The 23,462-nt window shown below is 56.2% G+C and overlaps 5 protein-coding genes and 1 long non-coding RNA gene across 12 annotated transcripts in view; 3 read left to right on the top strand and 3 right to left on the bottom strand.

The window, feature by feature from the left end:
• The window catches only part of Snrnp70 (small nuclear ribonucleoprotein U1 subunit 70), a 15,438-nt gene extending 11,730 nt beyond the window's left edge, over positions 1-3,708 (top strand). For 2 of the 4 annotated variants that reach the window (XM_004866960.4, XM_021246168.2), the window contains exons 8-10: positions 883-984; positions 2,671-2,758; positions 2,840-3,708. In XM_004866960.4, coding sequence (XP_004867017.2) covers positions 883-984; positions 2,671-2,758; positions 2,840-3,554 — 905 coding nt within the window. In that variant the 3' untranslated portion in view covers positions 3,555-3,708. The remainder of the gene's footprint in view (positions 1-882; positions 985-2,670; positions 2,759-2,839) is intronic. The other 2 variants (XM_013066336.3, XM_087200457.1) reach the window with 1 other exon arrangement.
• CUNH19orf73 (chromosome unknown C19orf73 homolog) lies at positions 136-12,090 on the bottom strand. The gene is given in 3 exon segments (XM_087200468.1): positions 136-11,809; positions 11,812-11,922; positions 11,925-12,090. Coding segments are annotated over 3 exon segments (396 nt in total). The 5' UTR covers positions 11,992-12,090; the 3' UTR covers positions 136-11,591.
• LOC147821370 (uncharacterized) lies at positions 136-13,566 on the bottom strand. Its single transcript, XM_087200591.1, has 4 exons — positions 13,533-13,566; positions 13,391-13,479; positions 13,078-13,322; positions 136-12,341 (listed from the first exon to the last, which is right to left on the bottom strand). The coding sequence occupies exons 1-4, from the start codon at positions 13,564-13,566 to the stop codon at positions 12,092-12,094; spliced, it is 618 nt and encodes a 205-aa protein (XP_087056717.1). The 3' UTR covers positions 136-12,091.
• Positions 8,406-11,425, top strand: Lin7b (lin-7 cell polarity scaffold B). Of its 3 annotated transcripts, none has more exons than XR_002389924.2 (6): positions 8,406-8,486; positions 8,807-8,925; positions 9,136-9,207; positions 9,898-10,107; positions 10,850-11,036; positions 11,324-11,425. XR_002389924.2 is itself a non-coding variant. In XM_004866957.3 (6 exons), exons 1-6 carry the CDS (start codon positions 8,450-8,452, stop codon positions 11,343-11,345), a joined length of 651 nt encoding a protein of 216 aa, XP_004867014.1. In that variant the 5' UTR covers positions 8,406-8,449; the 3' UTR covers positions 11,346-11,425. The 3 variants fall into 3 exon arrangements, 2 of the variants coding, with proteins under 2 accessions (XP_004867014.1, XP_004867015.1); XM_004866957.3 differs by having other exon boundaries at positions 10,846-11,036; XM_004866958.3 differs by having other exon boundaries at positions 10,873-11,036.
• The window catches only part of Ppfia3 (PPFI scaffold protein A3), a 22,863-nt gene continuing 11,751 nt past the window's right edge, over positions 12,351-23,462 (top strand). The window contains exons 1-11 of one of the 2 annotated variants that reach the window (XM_013066367.3): positions 12,351-12,675; positions 17,919-18,173; positions 18,387-18,488; positions 18,835-18,999; positions 19,379-19,453; positions 19,757-19,831; positions 20,089-20,304; positions 21,516-21,662; positions 21,770-21,904; positions 22,659-22,742; positions 22,884-23,015. In XM_013066367.3, the coding sequence (XP_012921821.1) occupies positions 17,934-18,173; positions 18,387-18,488; positions 18,835-18,999; positions 19,379-19,453; positions 19,757-19,831; positions 20,089-20,304; positions 21,516-21,662; positions 21,770-21,904; positions 22,659-22,742; positions 22,884-23,015 (1,371 nt within the window). In that variant the 5' untranslated portion in view covers positions 12,351-12,675; positions 17,919-17,933. Of the gene's footprint in view, positions 12,676-17,918; positions 18,174-18,386; positions 18,489-18,834; positions 19,000-19,378; positions 19,454-19,756; positions 19,832-20,088; positions 20,305-21,515; positions 21,663-21,769; positions 21,905-22,658; positions 22,743-22,883; positions 23,016-23,462 lie in introns of those variants that run through there. The other variant, XM_087200435.1, reaches the window with a different exon arrangement.
• LOC147821371 (uncharacterized) lies at positions 15,670-17,508 on the bottom strand. The gene is made up of 2 exons (XR_015447112.1): positions 17,371-17,508; positions 15,670-16,693 (listed from the first exon to the last, which is right to left on the bottom strand). It is a non-coding gene; the product is annotated as an uncharacterized LOC147821371 (long non-coding RNA).

Genomic DNA, 23,462 nt, shown 5'->3' on the forward strand with positions numbered 1-23,462 from the left:
GCTGGGCATTGGGCCTGCCCTGTGCTGTGTCCTGCCTGAGAGCAGCTATGGGACCCTCCCTGGCCCCTTCTCTGCTTCTCACCCTTCCCTGATGGACTCAGGCTGGGGCTGTGTCCGGCATGTAATGAGCTGGGGTTTGGTGGGGAGAGATGGGGCAGGGTGAGTGGCAGCAGGGTGAGTGGTATCAGGTAAGGCAGGGGTTTTCAGTAGCACCGCACGTCTCCCTAGCCTCCTTTCACTTCCCCTGCTGGGGGGCCCTTCCAGGCCCCCTGGGAGCACATAACCCGCCTTTCTGCTCCCCGGCATCTTCTGAAGATTTCTCCCACTTCCCTCTGGTTTATTTTCTGTTCTGATGTCTGTTTACCCACTCAACCTCCTCCCCCAAAAAACCATAAAAGAAAAGAAAACTGGTGTTAACTGGGGTGTGGAATGGCCCAGTCAGGCCTCCTCCCCCAGCATGATGTTTTAGGGTGCATGCCTGGGGTTGTGGGGGAGCCCCCTCCCCCACAGCAGAGTCCAGTGTTAAGTTAACCTCCAGTTTCTTTGCAGCGACTTTGTTCACCTGGAAGGAGGGGGCTGCTCCATCTGGTGGGAATGAAAAGGGCCTGGCACCTAGGGGGTGCAGTGGTGCTTGGGGTGGGTGTCACCCCTAGTCCTGATGGTGCTGCTGAGAAGGAAGCAGTCACTGAGATGGAGCAGGCCCCTCCCCGGGTTGGGAGAGGGTCAGTCTGGCTGTCAGGTGCCTGGCTGTCTGGTGGCTGTGCGTGTGCGTGTGCCCTGATGGTGGTCTGTGGGTTGGGGACGCTGCAGCGTGGGGCTCTGTCCTGACTAGAGGACCCTCTGGGGATTCCTCTCCCCTCTCCCTCCCCACGTCTGTTGCAGCCGCTTACAAACATGCAGATGGCAAGAAGATTGATGGCAGGAGAGTCCTTGTGGATGTGGAGAGGGGCCGGACTGTGAAGGGCTGGAGGCCTCGGCGGCTGGGTGAGGAATTGTGTCTGTTGAGTGTCCAGGTTCTGCACCCTGTGGCCTCTCTTCCATACCCTTTGCTGCCTTCTGTCTGCTCCTCATGCCACCCTCCATTTCTAGTGCATCTTCTATCACTATGCCCGCCTTCTCAGGGTGACTGGCCAGGGGTGAACACTGGTCGGCTTGTGGATGTCCTTATTCAGCCCTCTTTTTCCTTCTTTTTTTTTTTTTGGTACTGGGGATCGAACTCAGGACCTTGTGCTTCCGAGGCAGGCAGTGGAACCATTGAGCACTGAGCTAAATCCCCAGCCCCAGCCCTCTTTTCTTCGTGTCGAACAGTGGGAATCACCTGCGAGTTCTCTGAGTTCGATGCTTCTGGTGCCCAGCTTGGCCAGTAGACTTGGTGGTGCTTGTAGATGGCACCTGCTGGTCTGCTTGTCCTTTGCTCTTGCTCTCGCTCACTTGTCCATCCATTCATTGGCTCAGCAAGCACCCGCTGGGTCACCAGCTGTGTATGGGGTTTCTAGTCTAGAGTAAGACATTGGGAGCCCCTGTCATTCACTATCTCAGTCAAGGTCGGTTTGGTGGCTAGTCTCAGAAACACATTTGGAGCTGAGTGTGGTGTGTGAAACCAAGTATGGTGGTGCAGGTGTGCAATCCCAGCACTTGGGAGGCCAAAGCAGGGGGATCCTAAGTTCAGAAAAAAAGACCTGGACATGCTGCTGCATGCCTGTAACCATAGCACTCTGGGAGGCTGAAGCAGGAGGGGAGCAAGATCAAGCCCAGCTCAGGCAATTTAATAACTTAGTGAGACCCCCCCAAAAAAAACAAAAAATAAAAGGCCTGGAGATCAGTGTGAAGGCCTTGCGTTCAGTCTGAGTGCTAGGATCACAGGTGTGCACCACCGCGTCCGATTGAGTTGTTCCTTGTGTGCAACTCAATGGAAAGTGCTTGCCGAGACAGGCTCTGAGGCCAGGCAGGAGGTGGTCCTGGCCCCACTCCCTTGCCAAGTTGCCAGGGGTAAATGACAGAATGTCCCCATCTGAAAGGTGAGGTTGGCACCCCCCGCCCCGGGTCCATGCAGTTCGTCATCACCTCACATAGATAGCAGCTTTGAAGCTCAGCAGAGATGTTGCTGGACCCTGAGGAGCTAGGGCTGCTGGTTGGCCAACTGAGGAAGTGGCATTCGAGCTGATGGCTGACTTCGAGGGTGGTGGGAGTCCAGGAGGTGGCTGGGAGCAAGCGCCGGCGGCCTTGGTGGGAAGCTGGGTGTGGTGCTTCTTTAGGCTCTTCCGGACCTTTGATGAGGCAGTGGGACTTCAGGAGAGTAGTTTGGGCTTGAGGTAGGGAACAGTGTCGTGGGCTGGAGGTGGGTCTGTTTTCACCTTGGAGCCCCAGTGTCTGGTTAGCAAGGGTGACCAGGAGGAGGAGTGTGAGGCTGTGTGGTGTGCAGAGGGCACGGCTCCACGGGCTGAGTCAGATGGGTTCTTACTAGAAGTATTTTCAGGTAGCACCTGGTGAAGGCCATGTCAGGCTGTAAGACATGGCTGTCCTGGGACGAGTGCAGAGGTGGTGGACACTAGAGTTGGCCTCTTGGCCACCAGAGGTGCTTGTTTTCCTGCCCTCTGAGGCCCCTCCTCCTGGTCCTTTGGTGCCCTGCCCCTGGCCACACTGACACATGTTCACTTGCCCTGCCCTTAGGAGGTGGCCTCGGTGGTACCAGAAGAGGTGGGGCCGATGTGAACATCCGGCATTCAGGCCGTGATGATACATCCCGCTATGATGAGAGGTAAGATTGGGCCACTAGTTTCCTGGGACTGGGCTGGTGGCATGGGGACCCCTGCCACACACCACTGCCCACCTCATCCAGGCCTGGCCCCTCCCCGCTTCCACACAGGGACCGGGACCGGGACCGCGAGCGGGAGCGTAGAGAGCGGAGCCGAGAGAGAGACAAGGAGCGGGAACGACGACGCTCCCGCTCTCGGGACCGGCGGAGGCGCTCACGGAGTCGAGACAAGGATGAACGGCGTCGGTCCAGGGAGCGAAGCAAGGACAAGGACCGAGACCGGAAGCGTAGAAGCAGCCGGAGCCGGGAACGGGCACGGCGGGAGCGGGAACGAAAGGAGGAGCTTCGTGGTGGTGGTGGTGGTGGTGGTGGTGGTGGCGGCAGTGGTGGTGGCATCGGCAGCGGCGGTGGTGGTGGTGCCGGCGACATGGCTGAGCCCTCTGAGCCTGGTGACGCACCTCCTGACGATGGGCCTCCTGGGGAGCTTGGTCCTGATGGCCCTGACGGCCCAGAGGAGAAGGGCCGGGATCGTGACAGGGAACGACGTCGGAGTCACCGGAGTGAGCGGGAGCGACGCCGGGACCGGGATCGGGACCGGGATCGAGAGCACAAGCGGGGGGAGCGGGGTGGGGAGCGGGGCAGGGATGAGGCCCGGGGTGGGGGTGGGGGTGGGGGTGGCCAGGACAACGGGCTGGAAGGTCTAGGCAATGACAGCCGAGACATGTACATGGAGTCTGAGGGCGGTGACGGGTACATGGCTCCAGAGAACGGCTATCTCATGGAGGCGGCGCCCGAGTGAAGAGGTCTTCCCAGCTGCTCTGTTTGGACGTGATCCTAACCAGCCCTCACTGTCACCCTCTCCCCAGCATTCCTCGCCACCTCAGTTTGCCTCCAAGGGTAGGAGTTTCTTTGTTCTGGCCCCTTGGATTTAAAAATAAAATTAATTTCCTGATGATGGTGGGCACCTTTTCATTCTCACTGCTTTTAACGTCTCAGGTTGTCACGTGATTGCTCTGCTTTGGCATGTGGTTTCTGGGTGCACCTAGAGCTTGCCTTTAGTGGGCCGAGGCTCCCTAGGACATCAGTGCTGCTTGGTGGGTGGAGGGGGTGAAGAACACCTTGCCCACCCTTTCTCAGGGTTCTTCTGACACTGTCTTAGGAGTGGAAAGAAGGCAGTGGATTACTGAGCAGAAACAAAATCAAGTATGTGAAAGGGAAGCTGTTGTCTCTGAAGCAAGAAGCAGGGTGAGGAAATGAAAACTGCAAGGAATATGGCTAAAAGGAGAACAGGAAGTTTCGGAAAGGCCTGCAGTTCAGGATGGGCTGTATGTACTTCTTATTTCCTGACAAGGAATGCTGAGCAGAAGCAGAAGAGAGGCCATCAGCAAGATTTCAGCCAGTATCCAGACCTGAGTGAACACTTCAATGTGGTCAGCACTGAGAAGGAAGCCCTTGGCCTGGAGATGTCAAGGCTGCAAGAGGGAGAGTGGAGGTGGGGCATCAGTCTTCTGTGAGACCTAGGGTGCCAGAAGCTGGCCACACGCCTCCTAGGCAGGTACAAGGAAGACCTACTTTATGGGCTGAAGATTAGCTCTGGTTCTGCCCCCTGCCTTGCAAGCACAAGGACCCGAGTTCCATCCCCAGTACCAACAAAAAGACTCAAGATTACTTTTGATGAAGTCTCAGTGTGCATCCCAACTTACCTGATGGCCCAGAGGAAGCCTGGCAGTTGAATCTGACTGTAACATGGGAATCTAGTCTGTTCTTTAAGAGCCTGTCTTTAACCACACCAAGAATACTCAGGTATTTGAGAAAAAACTGCAACAAGAAACCCCAAGATTTCAAAAAGAAAATACTGATCCTGGAACATGATTCAGGAAAGAAATACTTCTTACTGGCACATTCAAGGAGACTGATGGTATGAGTTAATGATACCCATTCTGGACTAATCTGGCACAAACTAGCTGTATAGAGGCCAAACCAAAACTTGTGGAACAACTGTGGAGGTCAGACCTGAGGGGCTGTGATCCCTGTGGGAGGAGAGTGCTCAAAGGGCTGCTTATCTATGCTAGCATTTGGTTTGAGGATGCTCAGCAGTTTAGCACTGGGGAATCTGCGCCTGTAGTGCCCGGTTCTATAGGTTGAACTAGGCAGGAGGTTACAACCTGCCCAGAGGCACTGCCCCCTCCCCTGGTTACTGCAAGGCACAGCCTCGCTTCTATGGCAAAATGCAGCTTCACTTGGCAATGACAGCTAAGCAGATTGCAGCCCCCGTGGGTCCTGGGGGAGATCGGCTGGAAGGTCAAGACCCCATTTTGGGGCAGCTCTGCTCGAGATGCAGAGATTCCACATCAGAATCAGGCCACAGCTGGAATCAACCAGACTCAAGCCCAAAGCAAGACCTCACCAGGGTTCTGGCAGTCATCCTGCCAAAAGAGCACTCTGCCTACCTCGGAAGACATTCAGACTCCATGATTTTCGGTTTATAATGCTTAGCATCTACTCAGAAGGTACCAGGCATGCTACAAATAGCTCTTAAATTGCAGGAATCCAAGAAGTTAAACAGGCCCAGGGTAATGCAGATGTTGGAGTTGAGAATGAAATAACTCATACTGTCATAAGGAAAAATGGAGAATTTTAACAGATCTGTATCCTCAAGGTCATGGAAATTCTAAAACTGGAAAATAATTGTGGATTTATTAGCTGAGTAGGCTCAAGGCAACCTGAAATCTTACTATTATAAACACTAGAAGAGGTAGGAAAGGTAGACTTTATTGAAAATAAGACAATCATTGTAGGAATTAACTGACAACATACTTCACTAAAATGAGGGCTTTAAAAAAGATTAAGTCCAGGGCTGGGGATTTAGCTCTGTGGTTTCACTCCCTGCTGTGCAAGTGCAAGGACCCAAGTTCAGTCCCCGGTACCAAAAACAACAAGGATTCCATCCAGTAGAGATGTGGAGGGAGGTCCCAAGATGGCAGTTTCTAGAAAGCGGGTGGCCTAGATGGAGGCAAGAGGACTGAAGTTTCTAAGAAGTTTCAGGATAAAAAGATTCAATAAGATCAGTATTATGCCAGAGACTTGGAAAGAAAGAATGTAGGAAAAAATTAGGCTACTGCTGGGGTACTCTGCACTGACTACTCTAGGAGAAGCTGCAGGGGCACTGGAGCATGTGGAGGTGGAGGATGTGACAACCCTCAGATGACCAGCTTTTCATTCTGTTGATGTCAGCTGAACTCAAGGGGAGGCCACGGCTTCAGAGCCGCTGGCTGGAAACAAATGCCTGGCCCAGAGCAGTGCTCATGAGCAGTGGAAACAAAGGGCAGGTCTGTGCAGCCTGTTAGGAATCAGGGCCAACAAAACTAAAATGAAAGTTCATAGAAACCACAGAAAAGGCAAGGAGGTGTTGAAATCCAATGTAATCTCTTGTGACTACACGGCAGTAACAGTGTTGTAGGCTGACAACCTGTAAAACCAAAAGCTTCCAGTTTAAGAATTCTCAGGGACATAAAAGGGGGTGAGAACAGAAAACAGTATGTAATATATTACCAACATGTAAATCAAGAAATCATGGGCCAGGGATTTAGCTCAGTGGTTCTGGTGCCTGCCTCGCAAGCACAAGGTCCCAAATTCTATTCTCCGGTACCAAAAAAAAAAAAAAGAAATCAGGAGGGCTGCGGATTTAGCTCAGTGATGCCTGTGTCTACCTCAAAAGTGCAAGGTGCTGAGTTTGATCCCTGGGACCAGAAAAAAGGGGGGGGGGCGGGGATTTAGCTCAGTGGTTCCGCTGCCTGCTTTGTAAGCACAAGGACCCAAGTTCGATGCCCTTTACCAAAAAAAAAAAAAAAGAAATAGCATGTTACATATTTAAATACAAAAGCAACAGACAACATCTGTAAGTTACTTTTTTTTTTGGAGACAGTCTTGCTATGTAATCCAGACTGATTTTGAATTTACAGTCTTCCAGCCTCAGCCTCCCAAGTGCTGGGATTACAGTTGTGTGCCACCACATCCACCTGTTGAAGGAGGTAGAGTTAGGAGAGGTACAGGAGCTAGTGGGTTGTTTATTATCTCTTAACCTGTTGTTTACTTTTTTTTTGGTACCTGGGATGGAACTTAGGACCTTGCACTTTTTGGCTTTTTTTGGTACCGGGGATTGAACTTGGGTTCTTGTGCTTGCGCAGCAGGCGGTGAAACCACAGAGCTAAATCCCTGGCCCTAGACCTTGTGCTTTTGAGGCAGGTGCCGTGCCACTCAGCTAAATCCCCCAGCCTGTTGTTTACTTTTTATTTTAACTTTATAAATACATGACTTTGCAAGGCCCAGCTACTAGTGAGGTTGAAGCAGGACTGTACTTCAAGGCCAGCCTGATGAACTGAGTTCAAAGTACATACCGCATGCACCATAAAAATTGGGCCGGGGATTTAGCCCAGTGGTTTTGCCGGCTGCTGCGCAAGCTCAAGGACCCGAGATCGACCCCCGGTACCAGCCTGCCATAGTCCTGTCACTGCTGAGTAAGCCACAATCTCATCCAATTTGCCTGGAAGCCCATGCACAACCGGCCAACTTTCACAAGTCTCGCCTACATTTCCTGTGCTTCCTCAGCCTTTCCAGAGCCCTTCTCTTCCTACAAACACGGGCTCCTCCCACCAGGGCCTGCTGGGAGTTTCAGGTGAACAGGGCCCCTGTTTCCTGTTCTCTTACTGCTCCCCTTGTCCGCTTCTCTGGTTTTATTTCCCACCTGTTGTCCCAGCTCCCAAAACTGCCTGCAGGCCACAGGCACACATTCAAAATATCTGCTACCCTTCTGCAGCAGGCCCATATTGGTGCAAAGGCACCAAAGTGCCCCAACATTGCATTCTCCCCCACTGCCCGCGGAGCATCTGGCCGAGACCTGTCCCTTGCCCCATCTGCCTGCAAGCCAAGGGGAGCTTTTGGAGAGAGCCTATACCTCCAGCCACTGCCTTCTCGCTGAGCGATTCTCCATGGTCGCCACAGCAATCCTAAACTACGAACTGATGATCACAGTCCTCGCCTAGGAGTGGGCATGGAGTCCCAGATCCTCACTGTGCAGATGCCTACCTACAAGGCCACGCAAGACGATCTGCCAACTTCTGCATCTCCATCTTAGCCGCACTCCGCTCTTTTTGCAGTTACCCTCCATTTTAGAGCCAGGGTCTCCTAAATTGCCCAGGCTGGCCTTGAATTGGCGATCTTCTTGCCTCAGCCTCCCAGGTAGCAAGGATTACAGGCAAGCGCCACCACTCCCGCCTAGGCCCCACTCTGTGGATCTTACCTCTCAGGATTTTGTCAGTGCCCCTCCGGGAGGATTTCTGTCAACTCAGCTCAGCTCTCACTCTCGTCTTAACCATAGCGTCACTGATTGTCACCCCCTAGACCAGGAGCCCCTGAGGTAGCAGGCTTGTCTGCCCTGCTCACCATCGGGGCCTCCCCGCTCAGGGTCTGTTGAATGTGGAAACCTGAGGAATGGACGGAAAGGAGATGAACAGGTGCAGTAAACAGGATGGAGTGGGACAGAAGAAGTTGCTGACTGCCGGGCTAAGACGCTCCGGTCGGAGCTGGCCGGGCCTCCGCAGGGGGCGCTCGCCGCCCGGGGCGGGGCCTCGCGCAGCACCGCCCCCTCGCCGGCGCCGGGGCAGGCGGGCGGCTGGCGGCTGCGGCGGCGCCGACATGGCTGCGCTGGTCGAGCCGCTGGGGCTGGAGCGGGGTAAGCGCCGGGGGCCCCGCGCACCCAGCCGCCGCCTGCGACCCCACGCGACTCCGCCCGCCCGGCCAGGCCGGCGCAGTGGGCGGGCTGACCGGTGGGGTGGGCGGGACGGGGCGGGTCCGCTGCGTGGGGCCCCGGGCTGGGTCGGGAGCGCGCTGGCTCAGTCCTCCCGGCCACCTGGACGCAGCGGGACGGGCGGCTTGTCTTCTGCCGTCCTTCCCAGTCCTTCCCACCTCCGTCGCCCCCGCCCTGACTCCATCTCTCGCTGCCTCTCTCCGTGGCCTCTGTGCCGTGATGTCATCTCCGCCCTCGCCTCGCAGACGTGTCCCGGGCCGTGGAGCTCCTCGAGCGGCTCCAGCGCAGCGGAGAGCTGCCGCCCCAGAAGCTGCAGGCTCTCCAGCGGGTTCTGCAGAGCCGCTTCTGCTCCGCCATCCGCGAGGTGAGCCCGGACTACGCCTCCCGACAGCGCCCGAGCCGCCTGCGCAGAGGCCGCGCTGTAGCCCAGCCCGGGGCTCTGTGGGAGTTGTAGTCTGCGGGGGCGGGGCGGACCCTTCGGTGACGGGGGAGAGGGGTTCCGGAGGCCACGGGGCGACTGTCTCTAAGAGAGGAGGGAGCTGGCGGCTCCTTGAAGCTGCTGCGTCCTCCGCAGGTGTATGAGCAGCTCTATGACACGTTGGACATCACAGGCAGCGCTGAGATCCGGGCTCATGCCACGGCCAAGGTAGGCGTCCCACCCTGCTGGGCCAGGCAGTCCTGTGCCCTCCTTCGTGATTTTTACCAAAATTGTAAAAACTCTGAGTCTTTATTTTAACTTCTTTTAAATAACTGCACATAATAGGCAAATGGAAACTAACAACGCAGTGCTGCCTAGAAGATAACTGTAACCCTCTATACAGCAGACTGTCTGTAGGGAACTCTTATTACTCTGCAATTAGATGCTGCTTCTTGCTGCCTGGTGGCTCTGAGAGCCCTCCAGGCTTAGTTTCCATTTGTAAAAACGAAAGATTGGGACGGGTGTGACGGAGCATCCCTGTAATTCCAGTACTCTGAAAGGCCGAGGCAGGGGGCTCCCAAGTTCAAGTTGCCCAGCCTGGGCAACTTAGCAAGACCAAAATGAAAAATGACTCGGGATATAACTTGGTGCAAAGGCCCTGAGTTCAATCCCCAGTACCTAACAACAAAAAACAAGATTGGCAAGTGCTGAGTGTTCAAGACATGCACCACCTGGAGACTTCACAATAGCACACCAGAAGCAGGCGGGTGAACTAAAAGGGGATACGGTCAGCACAGTGTGACCCTGAACTTGGGGGAAGCGGTCTGGCTCAGCTTGCTCTCCCTGCCCATCCCTGTGCCTGTTCCTGCATGCCCACTGTGGAAGGCCCCTCACCTCTGCGCACTTCCTCTCTCCCAGGCCACAGTGGCTGCCTTCACAGCTAGTGAGGGTCACGCACATCCCAGGGTGGTGGAACTGCCCAAGACGGATGAGGGCCTGGGCTTCAACATCATGGGAGGCAAAGAGCAGAACTCACCCATCTACATCTCACGTGTCATCCCAGGAGGCGTGGCTGACCGTCACGGAGGCCTCAAGCGTGGGGACCAGCTGCTGTCTGTCAACGGTGTGGTGAGTGGGGGGCTGGGCAGGGCTGAGGGCACCGTGTGTAGTGCAGACCCTGACTGTGACATCCATTCACCACCGACTGAGCACTGCTCTGTGGCCAGCCCTGCACTGTGAGGGGCTGCCCACCCTGAGACTCAGGGACTCCCCTCCCTAGCCTGACTGAACTAGAAGCATTGTGGGAATCCAGATGTGGCTCCAGCCCAGTGTAGATGAGGAAAGTTTTTGCAGAAGAAACATTCGAGCTGAGTCTTGAAGGATGAATGAATAGAAGTTCTCCAGGCAAACCTGGTGAAGAGTATTCCTGGCTGTAGGTGTTGTAGGTAGGGGCTATCTCTGCACTTCTCTGAGACAGGGCTCAGTTCTGATGGAGATCTGGGACATGCAGGTAATTAAAACACTGGTTAGAGTAGAAAGAAGCATGACTGGTAGGTGGTTGGGGCCACTCATACAGGGCTTAAGTGCCAGCCTGACAAGCCATGGGAAGGCTGAGAGCAGGGGAGGGATTGTGTTGCCTGGGATTGTAGAAAGAGCCCTCTGGGGGCCTCTGGGAGGGAAGGAAGTGGGGAGAGGACACCACCTGAGCCAGGGCTAGAGCTGTGTGGCCCATGAAAGGAAAACCAAGGTGGGAGGGGACAAGGACTGGCTCAGTGAGTGACTCCCAAGAGGAGGACCTGAGGCCCTGGCCCGCCTGGCCTGGTACCAGGCTCACTAGCGGCCGGCTTCTTGGCGGGGCGGGCCCAGCCAGCTGTGCATCGGCCTGCCCTGCAGAGCGTGGAGGGCGAGCAGCACGAGAAGGCGGTGGAGCTGCTGAAGGCGGCCCAGGGCTCTGTGAAGCTGGTGGTTCGGTACACGCCCCGCGTGCTGGAGGAGATGGAGGCCCGCTTTGAGAAGATGCGCTCCGCCCGCCGGCGCCAGCAGCACCAGAGCTACTCGTGAGCCCCTGGTCACCCACCCCTTGGGCCTCTGCTACCTGCCTCTTCTCAGCCCAACTCAGACCGACCGGTGATCCCTGGGCTCTTGCCGCCCCAGCCCCGGCTCCTGCCTGTCCTTGGGCATTCTGACTCTTGACCCTCTCGCTGTGGCCAGACTCCCGGGGATCGGTCCCTTCATCCCCTTATTGGGAACCTCCTAGCGCCCCCCCCCCCAACCCCAGCCCTGCCTTTCTGGTGCCGGCCCCTCCCCTGAGCCTGCTCCCCTCTCTTCACCACGCCCCCCGCAGGTCTTTGGAGTCTCGAGGCTGAAACCACAGATCTGGACCCTCACCTTTCCCCTGTACAGTATTTATTGTCACCGACTCCCTATTTAAAGATCTTTGACCCTTGCTGAGTGTCTGTGTGTCTGTCCTGGGGTTAGAGCATCTTGAGGTGCGGGGCGGGCGGGCTTGGGGGAGCTGAAGTCGACCAAGCCCTGACGCCTTTTTCAAAGTCAGAGAGCAGAGGCAGCACCCTCTCCTCTCCCCTGGTCTGAAGGTGGAGGCGGCCGGCTTCTTAGGGGCAAATCTGAGGGTGGAGGCCGGGACCTGGTCTGGATCTGGGTGCGAGGGCCCTGAAAACAGCGACCCCTACCCTTACGAGAGTCCGAGGGCCGGGCTCGGCCCTTCCTCTGCATTTGGTCTGACCGAGGAGTCCTGAGCCGTGACAGCAGCCAGTGGGCGGCCTCTGTGTGGGCGGGGCGGAGCAAACCATTAGCCTCGTCCGCCGGGGGAGCCCGCAGGCCGCACGACCGTCTACGTGGGAGTCGGGGGTGGGGGTGCCGCGTGCAGTTACCGAGTCGGGCGCAGGGGTGCAGAACAAGGTGCACTCACCCATCAGGCACTTACCCACCTTCAAACCAAAGCATGTCTTTCCGGGAGCCGCCCTTCCCTTAAAACCCAACCTTTATTCCCATTCCGCTGCCCGCCCAGCCCTCGCGTCCCGTGCAGCTCGAGGGCCGGCGCGCGCCACCGCCAGGAACTGGGGTCGCGAGTCGCGGTCCACGCTGCGAGCTACTAGCTCCAGGTGACATCATCCCCCTGCCGGGCTCCGCCCCCCGCCCCAGCCGCCGCACGCCGTGGGTCTATTGGCCGATGCACCTTGAGCCCCGCCTCCCGCTCTCCGCCCGCGCGGCCCCTCCCTACCCGTGCGGAGGCGGGGTCTAGTCGCCGGCCGGCACGGACACCGCCTCCCATTGGCCACACGGCACCGTCTGTCAGTCTCCTGTTAAAGGGGCCACGACCGCCTGGGAGCTGTGGGGGGGAGGGGGAGGGAAGAGGAAATTTTGGGGGGGAGGTGGGATTTGGGGGGCGCTGGTGGGCACCCCTGGATCTGGCGGTTGTGCCCTCGCGGGGGGAGGCTGAACGGTGATAGGGGTAAGGGGCTATTTTAGGGGGTAGAGGGCTGTGAGGCTGAGGGGGAGGGGGGTCCCCAGCGCCCAAACCGGAGTAGGAGACGCTGAGCCCGCGCAAGCGGCAGAGACAGGGCTCCAGAGCTCCAGATCCGGGCCCCGGCCGCCGCCAGGGGCCCCGCCCGGTCCCCCCACCCCACCCCACGTCCCTTCTGCAGCCCAGCTCCGCCCGCAGCCGCCGCGGACCAGGTAGGTAAGCGCCCGGCCCAGCCCGCCTGGCAGCGCCCACCCCGGGGATCCTGGGCGAGCCTCCCCCGCCGCCTGGAGATCCTGGTTTCCCGAGCTCGTCCCCCGGGACCCCAGAGCCCGGATTCCACAGCTCGACCTGGAGACTCAGCATCCCCTTTGCGGCGCCCAGAGTTCCCAGTGGAACCCAGCACACCAGAATCCCGGGCGTGCTGCCTCCCTGCGCCTCCTCCGGGGCCCAGGAGGCTGGATTCCCCGTCCACTCGCGGACCCCTCGAGCCTTGATCCCTCTGCTTCCCAGTCCCGAGCACCCCGGGCGACAGCCGCGGCTGTCAGTCTCCCCCGCGCGTCGGCATCGTCCGCATGGGCGCCCCAGTCCGGGTCTCTAGCCTCGGCCGCTTCTCTCAGCCAGGCCGGCTGCCGGCCGCTCTGGGCACAGGCCCGCTCCGGAGCTGTCCATGGTCAGCCCGCCCGGCAGCCTGGCTCCCCCACCCTGAGTTGCTGCTGCCAGGAAGGGGGCGCGGGCGGCGAGGGGGACACCCCCCACCGCGCCTGCGACCCGGGGATACCTGGGCCCTCCCCAACCCCGGCCGCAGGGTCCCGCTGGGCAGACTCTCGGCACCCCAGGTCTCCGGGACCCCATCTGCTCTCTAAGGAGACGGTGCTACTGAATGTTCCTGCCCTGTCCACCTCAGGGACCTTGGCACCCAGCTCCTACCCAGTTCTGGAAGGCTGTCAGCTCTCCCCCATTCGCCGGACCAGGCTGATAGTTCCCAGGAATCCCACTTTCCAGCTTCCCCCCAGTGCCTAGTTGAACAGCCCCCGTGCTCCTCAAACAAACCTACTCATCCTCCTGGTACCCAGCATCTGCTCCTTTAGGAACTCAGGCGCCATGACTCGCTTCCTTCCAGGGATCTGAAATGCAATTCCTCAGCTTCTGTCCACCCTCCCCCCGGGAGACCTAAGTGTCTGGTCCCTATTCCCAAATCCCCGCAGGACCCTGGAGCTCAGGACCCAGCTTCTGTACTGCCCCTCAGCCTTTACCCACGTCACCCGCCCCAGCCCTCCCTCCCCCGAAAGACTCAGGCTCTAAACTTCCAACTTCTTGTCTCCCACCTCCACAAGGGTTCAAGGGTCCAGGCCTCCAGCTCTGTTCACCCCCCAATCTACCTTCTCAGATCTAACTTTTAGGGACCTAGATCCTCGTGGCCTCATGACTCTCATCAAATTCACATATCCTGTGGCTTTGACAAACCTCCATCTCATCCTCATAGCAAGTCAGACACTAGGCTTCTGGAACCCGCTCTCCTCTCTCCCCTAAGACCCAAACTCTTGAGATGTTTCCACCACTACATTGCCTCTTCACCCCACTTCTGGATGTTGTCTGAGTACACTCTCCCAGGCCAACAAGCCCATCCTCCGCCTTCTCCCCCAGATGGATTCTAAGGTTTACTAGCCTTGTTGGGTGATCTAGAACCTACCTACCTACCTACCTACAGGCTTCCATGTTTTTAGTTACACTGGTGCCATCGCATAGCTCCATGTTCTAGATTCCCTTTAAGTCCAGAACCATCCCAGGGGATGTCTCTGTTCTATTTTCACCCAGGGCACAACTGAAGTTCTAGACCAGCTGCTAAATTCTAACCATGTCTTTTTCCACTTATCTCTTCAAATGTCTAGATAATATCCCCAAGCCAAATTCTAATCTCACCCTCTCTGCAGGTCTCTTCTAAATTTCGAGCAACCACTTCTTAGTCTCCACCAAATTTCCATTTTAGTTGTATCCACATCCTTGGCATCCTAGATTGTGTTCTCTTCCTAAGAACATTCTAACTTCTAGACTGTGTTCTATAATATGCTCCAGCCTTTCTCCAATGTGTGCTATCGATTCTAAAATTAATTTCTTTGTTTTACGTTCCATCGTATTTCATGATTTTAAATCTAGAAGATTGCCCACAAGGTGTTCTACATTACATTTTTCTTCCTCAGGTTCTAGGTTCTAGGCCCATCCGTGGCTGCCTCCTTTGTCTGTGTTTTTTCTACTTCGGCCTTAGTGTAGAACTTGTTGCCTGGCGCACTGTGGACTTCTCCTCCATCTGCCACTTTGGCATCCTAAGCATGTTCTAGGCTCTCTCCTCCTGCAGAGTCTTCAGCTTAGAATATTCCCATTTCCAGAACACACTTCTCCCTTGCCAGTTCAGTCTTGAGCTCAGGAAATTATTTTTTTGTTTTGTTTTGGTTTCTAAAGACAGGGTCTTGCTATGTAGTTCAGGGTGGCCTTGAACCTGTGATCCTCCTACCTCAGCCTCCTGAGGCATGCACCACCATGCCTGGCTCTCAGGAAAGTCTTAATTTTTGCTTAATCTCATCTCCATCCTTTTGCGCTTTCCTCCAGCTACTTCTGTACTTCCAAGTTCCAGGCAAACTCCTTGTTACCGTCTGTTTTTCTTCATCCCTATGGGGGATGTTCTGAACTCTAGAATAGGGTTTTTTTTTTTTAGTGTGAGGGATTGAACCTATGGCCTTGGACATGCTAGGCAAGTGCTGTTCCACTGAGCTAAACCCCAGTTCCAGAGCTTGTCTTTTGTGGTTTTTTTTTGGTACCAGGGACCAAACTCAGGACCTTGCAATTAGGAGGCAGGCGCGGAGCCACCGAGCTAAATCCCCACCCTCATCTTTTGTTTTCTGATTCTATCAGTAATTAATCTTGGTTACTTTGTCTTGTACCCCTCCCCCCCAGGGACTCAGGGGCAGGCACATGCTAGGCAAGTGCTCTACCACTGAGGGTTTTTTTAAATTATAGTTTTGTAACTTTATTTGAAAGTTCTCATCCACATTCACTGGAGATTTTTGAAGATTATAACAGGGATAACAGGGATGTAGGTTAGCAAAGTATAGAGCTTATTTGGTGAATTACGTTTTCTGGACAATAGTATACAGATAAGATATGGGACGTTCCTTATTCCTTTAGTTCAGACAGCTTTGTTGAGCCTGGCATTCTTTTTTTTTTTTTTTTTTGGTGCCTGGGATCGAACTGGGGTCTTTGCACTTGCGAGGCAGGTGCAGAACCGCTAAGCTAAATCCCCAGCCCCTGTTGAGCCTGGTATCAATGTGCACATCTGGAATCCCCATTTCCTTCATAGCAAATTTACAAATCTCCTTAAGTGCCCTAGGGACACGGTTCTTGAAGCCCACTCCATGGATGCACTTGTGAATGTTGATGGTGTATTCTCGGGTCACCACCTAGTTGATGACAGAATGTCCCTTCTTTTTGCCACCGTTCTTTGCAGGAGCCATTCTGCCAGGCCCAAGTTGGAAAGCTCTAGCACTGAGTTTGTCTTCTGACCAAACCAAGCATGTGACCTGTGCTATATTCTGTGTTAATCCCTTGGTCCCAAGTGCGTGCTGAGTTCTAGATTACATTATTATTCTTGCTATGTGTTGCATTTGGTTTGTTCCTTGGTACCACGGTTTTTGGTACCATGATGCTCCTCTCTGTATTTGGGGTTCTGGGATGACTGACACACTCTAAATTATGGGGCTGCTTTTGGCTGGTTCTAAGTTCTCAACCTCGGCTCTAGATTGTGACTCTTTACTTAGCCTAGTGTGTGGATCTCACCCCACCACACGTGGTGAACGTGGAAGCACAGGTTCTTTCTGCATCCAGGCATGTCTTCACGACATCTGCTCTCTAGATCTATGCCCAGCCCTGTGTTCTGACCCCGAAATGAATCTGAGGTACTAGAGCAGCCTCCCGAAAACATGGGTTAGAAATGTCATACTGGTTTTTTGGCCTACACTGGCCTGCTCTCTAAAAACGTTTTCCTGAATCTCGTCTCTCACTGCTGGGATTCGGGGGTCTGGATTCTCAGATGCGCCACCTCCCTCCCAGGTCCCAGAGCTCCTCAGAGTCCTCCTCTCCTCCAGGGAGTCCAAGGCCCCAGTTCCAGGATTGGGGTGCAATCTGCAAATTGGGCGGGGCTGAGAATTATCCACTCTCAAACCGGTTATGCTGCTGCTCCTGGGGAGGAAGGAAAGGAACGAGTGAAAGTCCCTCCCGCTTTCGGCCAGGCCAGCCAGACCTGTCGGGCCTGAAATTACCAGGGAGCGGCTCAGAGGACCTCGCTCCTTCCTAGCCGGTCTCAGGCTCCAGGGACCCAAGCCCCGCCTCCCCGCCCCAGAAACCCCGCCCCTCCCCCTCCCCCCACCCTCGGTTAACCCCATGGGGGCTGGGGGCGCATCCCAAACTCCGGGATCCTGAAGGAGGACCTGAGCATTCCTAGGACCCCTAGGGTCTGAGGCTGGGATTTCTGGGTCTAAGGAAGGGGGCTGAGAGCGTCTGGGAGAGGAGCGGCTGTAGTCTGCCGCCGGAGCTAGGGAGGAGGGGGCTGGAGGCCGAGACTCCTGGGGGATGAGAAGGAGTGGGGCGGGAAGGGGGGCGCTAGACTTCTGTGAGCTGAGACCGGCGGGAGCTAGAGCTGGGACTCCAGGGCCTTGAAGAGGGAGCTAACTAGCACAGCCCCGCCCCCTGCCGTGCTTTTTATTTTTATTTATTTAAATGGAGCGTGGGTCTTTGCATTCTCCGGGAGCCAGGGTACAGATATCTGGGAAATTGAAGGAGGCAGGACAACTTGGGCTGGATAGTAGGTGGGGACCTTTCCTACAATGTTATTATACAGGTAAACACGTCCTACTGACCTCGTTCCGTGGCCCCAGCCCTGTTGCTTTCTGAAGGGGCGGTTCTGGCTCAGTCTTCTTTGCCACCTGGGCGGGGTGGGGTGGGTACTTGGGATTCTCAGTGAAGTCAGAATACGTAGAGACCAATTCTTCCACATTCGCTTGGGCGACATCTGGGTCACCCTGCGTCAGTTTCTCAGCGGACCAGGTTTGTTGTCTGCCTGTTGAGGCCGGCCTCAGTCTCCCTAAATACTCTCATCCACGTGGCCAGGGCTGTTTTCCTGGCAGCAAAGGCTTCTATTTATTCTGTGCTGGGATTACAATGGACAGGTCTGTTTCCACTGGCAGCACTTGCTGGCTAACCCTTAGGTGTCTTGGTGGATGCCGTTGTCGGTGCCTCAGTTTCCCTGTCATGATCAGAGTGGCTGGGTCTCAGTTTCTGCGGTGCAGTGCCTGGATCCGCGCACCTCAGTTTCCCCCAGAGAGTATCCGAGTTGCAGTGCTCCGGTCGTTTGCCTGTACCCTGATGGGGCTGCTTTCTGGTCCGTGCCCCTTTCCCGCACCCGCAGGCCGGCACCGCCGCCATGATGTGCGAGGTGATGCCCACCATCAGCGAGGATGGCCGGCGGGGCTCGGCCCTGGGCCCGGACGAGGCGGGTGGCGAGCTGGAGCGCCTCATGGTCACCATGCTCACGGAGCGCGAGCGCCTGCTCGAGACGCTGCGCGAGGCGCAGGACGGGCTGGCGACGGCGCAGCTGCGGCTGCGCGAGCTGGGCCACGAAAAGGACTCGCTGCAGCGCCAGCTCAGCATCGCGCTGCCCCAGGTCTGGGCGGGGCCTGGGCGGGGCCTGGGAGGGGAGGGCAGCGTGGAAGGGGCGGTGCTTGGGCCCTGGAAGGGAGGAGTCTGGGAGAGGCTTGTTCGGATGGGCGGAGCCTGAGCTGCAAGAAGGGGCGGGGCTTAGTCGGGAATCCCAGGTCCCTGAACGAAGGGATATACAGGGAGAGGATTGAGCCGATTGTCCTGATCCTGCCCACAGGAGTTTGCAGCTCTGACCAAGGAGTTGAATTTATGTCGGGAGCAGCTGCTGGAGAGGGAGGAAGAGATTGCGGAGCTGAAGGCGGAGCGGAACAACACACGGGTGAGGGGTGTGGGGCGTGGCCTAACTGGGGGCGTGGCCCAGTGTTGCAGGCTGACCCCGCCCCCACATCTTGTTCTTCCCGGCTCCCACTTTCCATCTAACCACCTCTTCTGGTCCCCCTCCTTCCTCTATGTCCCCTTTCTGATTTCCATAACCTTTTCCTGTTCTTGTGCCTCCCTACCTTGATTTTGCCTCCGCTATCCCTTTTTGCCTGACCTGCCTCTCTCCACGCCCTGTGCTTGCTCCACCTCTTCCTCCAAGTGTCCTCCCCACTTGTCATCCCTCCCTGGGATCCTGCCCCTTTCCCGTTGCCTCTTTTCCTTGACTCGGTGTCCTATTCCTCTAGCTCCTCCTGGAACATCTAGAGTGCCTGGTGTCCAGGCACGAGAGGTCACTGCGCATGACCGTGGTGAAGCGCCAGGCCCAGTCACCGGGCGGGGTCTCCTCCGAGGTGGAGGTGCTCAAGGCGCTCAAGTCTCTCTTCGAGCACCACAAGGCCCTGGATGAGAAGGTGTGAGAACCAGAAGAGCCAGGATGAACAGAAACTTGTGGTTGACTGGGGTCGTCCAGAGTGGGGGAGATTCTGGATGAGATTTTCTGGAGATGTCCTAAGTGGGAGGAAGGTTTACTGTGACCCACTGTGACAGGCTGCGAGGGCTGCGACCCGAATGGTTGATAAGAGAAAAATACTGTAAACTGGGGTGCTCAAGAGTGGGGTGCCAGTGGGAGAGGCTGCCTGGCATCTGGTGGGAGCCACACATTTGGAGAGAGGAACCCTTGTCCCTGGACTGGACCAGTCCCTGGGCGGCGGGGGTTGGGGCCAGGGTCACTTGTCTCAGATTGGGTCTGGTCTCCGTCTCATTCCTGTCTGCCCCCATCCTCATCCCCAGGTCCGGGAGCGGCTGCGCATGGCGCTGGAGCGAGTCGCGGTGCTGGAGGAGGAGCTGGAGCTGAGCAATCAGGAGGTAGGCTCCTTGGAGCGGAACTACCAATGGGCGGAGCCGATCAGGGAGACAACCAATGGGGTTTCGCCATGGAAGAAACCTGTGGGGTTTTGGGGGAAGACTGTATTGGACAGGGTTTAGGGGAGAACCTCCCAGTGAGAGCGAGACTAAGGCCAGAGCCTGGGCCTGGGGCTCAGGCTGGGATTAAAGAAAACATGGCTAAATGGGGAAAGGCAGCACTAAACAGGAAACCTCTACCTTCTTGTAGGTAGTAAAACAGGGGTTCCCAGAGCCTTCTGTTCTGATCCTCGTTTCCTTTTCCAGACTCTGAGCCTTCGAGAGCAGCTGTCTAGGCGGAGGTCTGGGCTGGAAGAGCCGGGAAAGGATGGAGATGGGCAGGTGAGAGGGGAAAGTCCTCTCCTTGTGACACCTCCCAGCCCCTTGACTTTGTGATGGTCATTTATGTCTGTTCTGGTCCTCACTGACTAGGATGTGTGAACTCTTAGCACCCTTTATGGCTTTCAGCCTCTGATTTGGGTCACCTACCTAACTTCTGTGACCCGGTGGACTCTGATCTGCATAATCCGTAATGATCTTAGATCCTCACCCCCATCACCTCTCCCTGCTCTGACTTCTGTGTCTTCCTCTCACTCCAGACCCTTGCCAATGGCCTGGGTCCAGATTCTAGCCGGCGCACTGCAGAGCTGGAGGAGGCCCTGGAGCGGCAGCGTGCAGAGGTGTGCCAGCTGCGGGAGCGCCTGGCCGTGCTGTGCCGTCAGATGAGCCAGCTGGAGGAGGAGCTGGGCACCGCTCACCGTGAGCTGGGCAAGGCCGAGGAGGCCAACTCCAAGCTCCAGCGTGACCTCAAGGAGGTGAGGCTGGAGCCCCCGGTGTGCAGCCTTTTGCTTTCCCTCCTCCCAGCCTTCTCCTCCCCAGATGCAGTCAGTCATCAAGCTGTGTGGACTCTCTTGTCTGAGCTTGGAAAAGGGGCTGGGACCCTTGAAGAGGCCGACATGTGCACAGAGTAGGCTTCAGTGACTGCCTGGCTATTATGTTATTGTGGGGCATCCTCTTGTGCCCCAAGCACTGAATCTGTGTGTGTGTGTTCACACGCATGTGTTACTGAGGTTGAGCCAGGGCATTCACACAGAGCTACATCCTCACCTCTCTTTATTTTAAAATTTTGAAACAAAGTCTAAGTTTCCCAGGGTGGGCTTGAACTTGTGATTCTGGTTTTTTTTGGTTTTGGTTTTTGTACCGGGGATGGAACTCAGGACCTTGTGCTTTTGAGGCAGGCAGTGGAACCAGTGAGCTAAATCCCCAGCATGTGATTCTCTTGCCTCAGCCTCCCAGAGTACTGGGATCACAGGCATGTACCACAGGCTTAAATTGAATCTTTTGTTGGCCTTGAACCTTTCCTGCCTTATTAAGCCCCTTACCCCTAATCCTCATGCTCTGGGGAAGTGTGGGGCCTGGATTCCTGAAGGTGGTGCTTAAGAAAGTAGAGTGAGCACTTTATTTCTCCTCATCCACTTAGGCTTCCATCTAGGACTTTAGGCCACGGGCTCCATTAGGAAATGTGTTCCCACCATGAGGGCTCCCAGATAGGAGTCCATCACTTCCCAGATCCTGGAGCACTTCTTCTGGGTTTTAAACCTGTGCTGCCTTGGTGGCTCCTCTCAGAGAGCCATCTCACAGAGGTGGAAGGGGATTTGATCCCCATGAGATAGGAGTGCACATGCTCTGTAATTCCAAGCCTGTTTTGTGCTGAAAGTGGTTGGAAAACCCAAGGCTTGTTTTTGTTTTTGTTTTTGTTTTTTTACAAAGGTGTCTTGACTTCATGTCGCAGGGGCCTTCGGGCCATCTATAGGGAAAGCCTCATTCAGAAGTGTCCTAGAAGCTACAGGAGGTGTGGCACACCATTTTAACTCTCAGGTGTCAGGGGATTTAAGGTACCATCCCCTTGACACCCAGGGGGCAGGGGACTTCATGGGTGACTTTGCCCCTGGTTCTAAGCTTAGGATACCCCAGGGGCTTCTGGGAGCTGTAGTCCATGTGGCCATAACCTCCCCCCACCCCCCAGGCGCTGGCTCAGCGGGAGGACATGGAGGAGCGGATCACCACGCTGGAGAAGCGCTACCTGAGCGCCCAGCGTGAGGCTACATCTCTGCATGACGCCAATGACAAGCTGGAGAACGAGCTGGCCAGCAAGGAGTCGCTGTACCGGCAGGTGAGTGCTACCCTGCATGCCTACCCCACCCTCATGAGGGGCGATGTGGTTGCAACTCCGGCCGCTGTGGCTTTGCCCTTTTCCTACCTCTGCTCTGCCTGCTCCAGAGTGAAGAGAAGAGTCGGCAGCTGGCCGAGTGGCTGGACGACGCCAAGCAGAAGCTGCAGCAGACGCTGCAGAAGGCTGAGACCCTGCCCGAGATAGAGGCGCAGCTGGCCCAGCGAGTGGCCGCGCTCAACAAGGTGAGGGGAGGCCATGTGGGGTGAGGCCTAGAGAAGGCGGGGCCTTGAATCCCTAGGAGTGAGAGACCCCCGAGGCCTGGGGTCTGGTAAAGGAGAGGGACTAGGAGTGGGGCAGGGCTTGGGGGTTTAGGGGGGGGGCGGTATGCTCTAGTCTGAACTAAAAGGCTGAATGCCCTAGAACCAGGTGTTGTCGCACGTGCCTGTAATCCATCCACTCTGGAAGGCTGAGCCAGGAGGGCTCCAAGTTTAAGCCAAGCCTGGACAACTTCTTGAGCTCTTGTCTCAGAATAGAAAAAAAGAAAGAAAGAAAGAAAGAAAGAAAGAAAGAAAGAAAGAAAGAAAGAAACTAAAAAGAGCTGGGGATGAGGCTCAGTGCAGAGGCTCTGGTTTCAATCCTCAGTATGGAAAAAAAGAAAAGGCTGGGTATACTGGCGCACGTCTGTAATTTCAGCACTTGGGAGGCTGAGACAGGAGGCTCCCCATGAGTTTGAGGGCAACCTGGACTATATAGTGAGTTCAGGGCCAGCCTGAACTACAAAGGGAGAACCTGCCTCAAAACAAAAACAAACAAAACAAAACAAAAAAGAGTGGCTTGCAACCTGAGGTGGGTGGATCAGGTCTTGAGAAAATAGACTCAATGGAAAGTAGACTGGGCGGAGCCTGGATGGCAGGGGAGGGGCCTGGAGCCCGGTGGGTGGGGCCTTGCACGCAGCCTGGTGGGGCAAAGTCAGAGGCCCTGGGTTGTGTCTGCTAGGCTGAGGAACGTCATGGGAATTTTGAGGAGCGGCTTCGGCAGCTGGAAGCCCAGTTGGAGGAGAAGAACCAGGAGCTGCAGCGGGTGAGGGGACTGAGGACTGCAGAGGGTGGTGCTTTGGGGCTGAGGTGGGGCTTAGGTGAGGGGGCGGGGCTCGGAGGCCAAGTCTGGGCCAGGGCTAGACCAGTCCGAGTGCAGCTAAAAACCCTGCTTTTCTTTGCCCAGGCGAGGCAGCGGGAAAAGATGAACGACGACCACAATAAGCGGCTGTCGGAGACAGTTGACAAGCTGCTGAGCGAGTCCAACGAGCGGCTGCAATTACACCTCAAGGAGCGCATGGGGGCGCTGGAGGAGAAGGTATGCCCCACCGGGCTTTCTCTTAATTAGTTTTTTTTTCTCCCCGCCCCCTCGACCGGGTACCGGGGATCGAACTCAGGCCCTTTCGCTTGCCACGCAGGCGGCGTACCACTGAGCTAAATCTCCGGCCCTCCCTTAATCTGTTATCTGAGACCTCCCTCAACTCGGCTTCCTGCATTCCCGTCTGATCCGTTGGGAGACGCTCTTTTCACATCATCTAAACATCTAAGAGCTGATTTCTAGGGAGGTCCATGCCCCGAGCCCTTGGCTTTTCCCAAAGCCCCAAACTGTATGGACCCTTAAACCTTGAGGCCTTGAAGATTTCAAAAACATCGAGACTTCGATCCCCATCCTCCATTCTCTGCAACTCACCCTATGTTCCCACCCCTCCCCTGGTATCCCCATCCCACTGTGCACTGGTGGCCGCTGCCAGCCCCAGGGGCTCCT

The sequence above is a fragment of the Heterocephalus glaber genome, unplaced genomic scaffold, assembly GCF_053883595.1.
Source record: "Heterocephalus glaber isolate CG9 unplaced genomic scaffold, H.glaber_assembly_v1.0 deba00001744, whole genome shotgun sequence".
Lineage (NCBI taxonomy): Eukaryota > Metazoa > Chordata > Mammalia > Rodentia > Bathyergidae > Heterocephalus > Heterocephalus glaber.